We start from the raw sequence: 6,050 nt of genomic DNA, 5'->3' as shown, positions 1-6,050 counted from the left end.
GGTTTAGAAATAGGCAATATATATTTCTTAGGTGAGATAGGTAGTTAAATTACTTGTGGGGATTTTTTGCAGTGTGCCAGCCAAATTCCCTCAATGGTGCTTGCCTGTGCGCCAGCGCGCACTAGATGCTGGAAAGCTTCAACAGAGGGTCTTTCCCAATCCTAGCCACGCTCTTCTGCCACCTGGTGTCATTATTTTTTATTGAACTTAATAGCCTACATCAACTGAGCATTTATGTCCTCTTGTGTGATGCATAGATAACACAGACGCCTGAAACTGGAGCACCAACGTGTTTTAAGATGCTGAGCACAATTCTGAATCCAAACATTTCAGACATGCATGGGAAGGGTCTTTTGCGCCATCTGGTGGTCATATGCATGAATCATTTTTCAATTACATGAGAAACTAATCAGCATACAGTAAGCCTAATCATGTGGATTATTATGCTGTGAGGTAATGATGCCATTTGATATAGCCTTTCTGATCGCCCTACATCCATGTTGAATAATCCAAGGTAAATGATGTGTCCAAAAGTTCCACTTTGCACACCTGATCCTACATGGGTCACATTACTCAGTTTCTGCAAAGGTAATAGCCAAATAACTGGAGAATGTCATGTACAGTAAGTATACAGCAAATCTCTATAGAGTTAATCTGACCGAATGAATGTGAACCTTAGACTCACGTAACAACTGGGGGCTCCCTGGAATAAGTGAAATATTAATTTTATCCTGCATTATGCCACTTTGTAACACTGACTATAGCTCTTTTATGTTGGTCATACTCTGATTTCCTTATAACCAGCCTATGATATGTAGGCTATCATGTCATAATCAGACCTTCTCTTTTCATCTAATGCCCATTAAACACCAGTGCAATAATAACAGCAAGTCATATTGGGTCTAGGCTTTATTTTTCAGCTGCAATCTGATGGGACATTTCTCATAAATGTAGCTCTGACTCAGCTTTTAGACCTAACCGAGATAACAGTAGAAGTGTTTCATAACATCGAGTGTGCAGCGGAGGCACATAAACACATCAAGTGCTCTTCACTCCACTCCGGCCGTCATGGCTCTTCTGTCAGTCCTCACGCCTGTTCTGGCAGCGGTGTTGTGCATGGTGATGGGCTTTATGTTTGTGAAATCACGGCAAACGGAGACCACCTCCCAGGGCAAAACTAAGGGGGGCTCGAAGGCGGGCGTTAGACCGTGGGTGGACCAGGATTTACAGGACGACACAGAAATCCCCTCAAGAGAAGCCGGTAAGAGCTGAACAGAAACTTTGTCCCCCTTTTCTGCCTGAGTAAAAAAAGAAGGCCTGTCGCACATTAACCTGTAGACCAACACCACCATCTCAACACAATGTAGGCTAAACAGATGTGGACAGATGTAAAAAAAACAATCTACACGCGCGTTTCTGTCACTAGTAACTTTTAGATGCAGTTGTAAAATCAAGGTTATCACTCATGTACATCTCAACAGGCTATCACTAGTCAGAAAACATGCGACTCATGTGTCTGTGACTGTACTTTGTAGACTATATAAATATTTTACATACCCTGGGCTACAGGTGTTTGGATGAGTTCGTTTGGAACGATGAATTCCTAGATCGCTAGGAATAATTCACAGCTGGATTAATAAATAATGATAGATGGCCTGTTGGCTATGGACGGGATAGAGTTACAGAGTGATAGTCCCAGCCTGTTGTGTTTAGTGGTATACTTTACCTTTCCATTACAAAAATACATGCAATCTAGATATATTTAGCAACAGACAGCAGTCCTAGTCTTATATTTGTTTTATGAGACTACATCCAATAAAGTTTAAGCTGCAACAGACTGGGCTTGTAAACCTGGTATTTATTAATTTTGATAGTATGTGCATACTTGATAATGGATCAGCAACAATTTTGATAACTGAATAATAATTTTAGTTGTTTATCAAGGAAAAATGCCAAATATGATGTGATGCTGCTATTTTTGCTTTCTATCATTTCAATTTGGATATCTCTGGGTTTTGGTTGGTCAGGCAACACAAGACGTGTGACTGGCATTTTTCACATTTTTTCATTTTTATAGATTAAATCACTAATCAAAAAAGTAATGGACAGATGAAATTAATGAAAATAATTGTTAGCTGCAGCCCTAATGCACATGTAACCTTAGCTTATCACATTTGGACTTATTAAAGATGACTTTAACAATAACAAAGCTAAGAATAATGATTTTGCAGATTCCCTTATTTACACTAGAGCATCTCTCTCTAATATCAGAAGCTGCTCACTGGCTCTGCTTGTTGTCTGTCATCATTTTAGAAGATAATGAATGGGCAGACAACACTGAAGAGGAGGAGGACCTTCCACATGTGCCCTACTCACCACCATGTTACCCCGAGGAGAAGATGCTGCAGAGATCTCAGGAGTTTTACACTCTGATGAACCAGCGGAGGTCTGTCCGATTCATCAGCCCAGAGCCGGTCCCACGAGAAGTCATCGATAACGTCATCCGCACTGCAGGCATGAAGCTAAATCAGATACAGAGCAAAATCAAATAGACTTAGATAAGTGCCAGTGATACCTGAGAAACATACAGTTTTTTTTTTCAAATCTTCCAGCTATCTTTGACAATCTGGGGTTAAAGGAAAGCTTAAAATTGAAGGTGACATGAGTAGAAATGTGAGCAAGTGTCCAGCTTTAAATAATATTCATCTCAAAACTGAACCTCTCACTTTTATGTAGACTAAAAGAAAAAGAACAAGGTTAAATCTATGTTTAAAGATGCAAATTTAAAGAGGACAAATGACCACTGAACAAATGAGCCACAGTTAATTTGGTTTAGAGTTGGATGCAGCTATGTAATCTGTTAATCTTTTCTCTGTTTTCTGTGTGCTGGTCCTTCTGTCATCTTCCCTCTGGACAGGCACGGCCCCTAGCGGAGCACACACGGAGCCCTGGACGTTTATTGTGGTGTCAGACCCAGAGACAAAGCACCAGGTCAGACTGATAGTGGAGGAAGAGGAGGAGGTCAACTACCGTCAGAGGATGGGAGACAAGTGGGTCCATGATTTGGCCAAATTAAGGTGAGGACATACTATGCAGTACTTCTGAGTAACATAACATAACATAACAATAATATTCAATCCTAAACCCGTAATCCTGAATGTTAGCCTACCTAGGCAATGATTATTAGTCATTAAGGACAAAACCTAATTGCATTTTCTAATTTCACACATCTCTCCCCTCTCTCACAACCTCTTTTCTCCTGTAGGACGAACTGGATTAAGGAGTACTTGGATGAAGCTCCATACCTGATCCTCATCTTCAAACAGACCTATGGGATTCTACCAAACGGCAAGAAAAAGACACACTACTACAATGAAATCAGTGTCTCCATATCCTGTGGGATCCTGTTGGCTGCATTACAGGTAAAGTCACACCCCCTGAAATAAAGACAAGTCAAATATTTATGTCATTATTGATATTTTACCAAGAGGGCATCTATGCTAAAAGTGTGTGAGGCACAGCCTCAAACTAAATAAACTTTTGTGTTTGTGCTATGAAAGAAATATGGCTGATGAGGAAACCGAATTTCTGCTTTTTCCGTCCATTTGCTTTTCAGAACGTGGGCCTTGTTACCGTTACCTCGACACCCCTTAACTGCGGCCCCCAGCTCAGGCTGCTCCTCAAACGACCAGCCAATGAGAAGCTGCTGATGCTACTTCCTGTGGGTTACCCTGCTTCTGACGCCACTGTGCCTGACTTGAATCGCAAGCCTCTGGATGATATTATGGTGCACATGTGAGAGAGTCAATCTGCAGGGAAAATAAACTGCAAAAATCCAAAATGATCTTGTTTGCCTAGCTGAGAATACAATGAAACATAGAACTAGTATATCTAAGAAATGCTTTTTGTGCAATCAAAAGTGGAGCCTTCATTATAAACCCTTGACTAACAACATGGCTCAACTGTCAAACATCTGCAGACAGTTGAGGGATGGGAAAATAAGAAGAATCCTAAAGAGTTTCCTTATGTAGTACTACCTCTTATTCCTTGCTAACACCAAACAAATATAATAAATGTAATTCTTTTTATTCAATTCATTCAATTTTATAATGATAGCATACAGTATTTTACAGTCAGTTTTTGTAGTTCCCTTCATAAACTTAGCACACCATAAAGTTTACAAACACAGAGGTGTATTAACCTTTTACATGGGTCGTGATCTCATTGAGCATTATATGATGGGCCAGTGGTAGCCTACAAACATTAAATCAATCAAATAAGCACAATGTGCAGGCATTTAAAGGTGAACAGCACTGACTTTTTAAAAAAGTCCCTTACCAAACAAACTGAGATCCAGATGTTTTCCAGCACTGCTGCTGAGAGTAAAATACAGTCCGTTTTGAATTGTTTGCTTTAGTAACGCTTGTGTAATCTGTTTTGAGTAATAACCGTGCTTGCTGAATTGTTGCAAAATGTAATGTCCTTGTCCTAGTCTGACCAATGTTAGATTTTTTAGGCTGATACCGATATCAGTGTTAAAAATCTAATTACAGCAGATCGACTCTCTCTCTTTTTTTTTTTAAATAATTGTGACCAAGATATGTACTGAGTGAGATATTTTAAAGTTGAAAAATAAACTTTTCTGTGCTCTCTGCTGGGCAAACTATGTAACAGTGTCACTGTTTCTACATTACTTTTGTCATATCTCGTCTTTTCTGTACTGCTATTTCTTTACAGGCTGACATACATAGATTTCTGTCTGATTTTTCAGTGGGGTTTTACCTTATAGAAAGTTAAATAATAATAAATTGCCTACATGGGAATAGCTATTTCTAGGAATCAGTGACTACCGACACAGGTCTTGTGAGGAGTACCTTTCTGTTGTATTCTTGAGAAAATATTGCTCTGGCACTTTTCTTAGTAAGTAATCATGCTGGAATTTGTGTGCTCTCTACAGCTGTTGGCCCCTAGCCCCAGTCTGTGCCTCTCATGTATCATCATTAACATGTGAATGTGAAGATAATACATGTGAGGCACAAACATAGGGCAAGTTGGCAGAGACCAAAAGATGTAGAACTTTCTTTCCAACAGAACCATATAATTATTCAACTTAAACTAACACATGAAAATCCCCAAATTATTTGTATCTATCATCATGTAGGTTTTGTCAGACAACACACTCAGTTGGCTGCTTTAAACATGTTAAAAAGCTATTCACATTCAGCTCCTGTCCTACCATCATGCAACAGAAGTTAGGTTAGCTAAATCAGTTTCATCTTTTAAATCCCTTCTAAAAACACTTACAGTATATAACAAAACTGACTATACCCCTGTGCAATATCCCTAGAATGTTAAATGATTGTAGTATTTTTAGGGAGAAGTGTAAGGAATTTGGTGTTATTTATAATTAAAAACAAGCAGGTTAGATAGACTACATTGAAAATACAGGCCTCAAAGTACAACCTCAGTGCAACAAAAGTGAATACACCTGAGTATTTTAAAGAGGAAGGTGGAGCAACAGAACAACTCCAAAAAAGAGCAGCTGAAAAGAATTATCTGTGAAGAATGGCAGAACATCTCTCCACAGATTTGTGCAAGACTGCATGCCCAGGAGGATTGAATCTGTCATCAGAAACAAAGACAGGCATATAAAATATTTAAAAAACAAAAGAATGGAGTCTCACTAATGAAGGGTGTACTGACTTTTGTTGCAGTTCATTCTTAAATATGGACTTTTCATGATAGTTTAATTAGCCAGACATTCTGTTTTTGAAATTAATTGGCCTAATTTTTCTTTGGTTTGTGCCTAAAAACAAATAGAATTGTGTTAAATCGACAGGATTTGCAATTACTTTACATTTTAGTGATATTGACCATGAGAATACTCAGTCTCGTTATATACTGTGTATAGACAGGCCTTTATGTCAATCACTCCTTATGCATGGCCATTCAGGAGTTTGGGGCCACTGAGGGGTCTTTTTGTGTAATTGTTTGTTTGTTTGTTTTTGGATCTTCTTATCTCTTTTATAGAATTTTATTCCTATTTTTTT

General features: G+C 38.7%; 1 protein-coding gene across 1 annotated transcript; it reads left to right on the top strand.

Moving 5' to 3' along the window:
• The first annotated feature begins 762 nt into the window (after positions 1 to 762).
• Positions 763 to 4,703, top strand: iyd (iodotyrosine deiodinase). Its single transcript, XM_067572965.1, has 5 exons — positions 763 to 1,261; positions 2,314 to 2,514; positions 2,918 to 3,077; positions 3,266 to 3,422; positions 3,617 to 4,703. Exons 1-5 carry the CDS (start codon positions 1,069 to 1,071, stop codon positions 3,797 to 3,799), a joined length of 894 nt encoding a protein of 297 aa, XP_067429066.1. The 5' UTR covers positions 763 to 1,068; the 3' UTR covers positions 3,800 to 4,703.
• Positions 4,704 to 6,050: the final 1,347 nt, after the last annotated feature.

This window comes from Thunnus thynnus, chromosome 18 (genome assembly GCF_963924715.1).
Source record: "Thunnus thynnus chromosome 18, fThuThy2.1, whole genome shotgun sequence".
Taxonomy (NCBI): Eukaryota; Metazoa; Chordata; class Actinopteri; order Scombriformes; family Scombridae; genus Thunnus; species Thunnus thynnus.
This window is presented reverse-complemented; position numbering and strand designations above follow the sequence as displayed.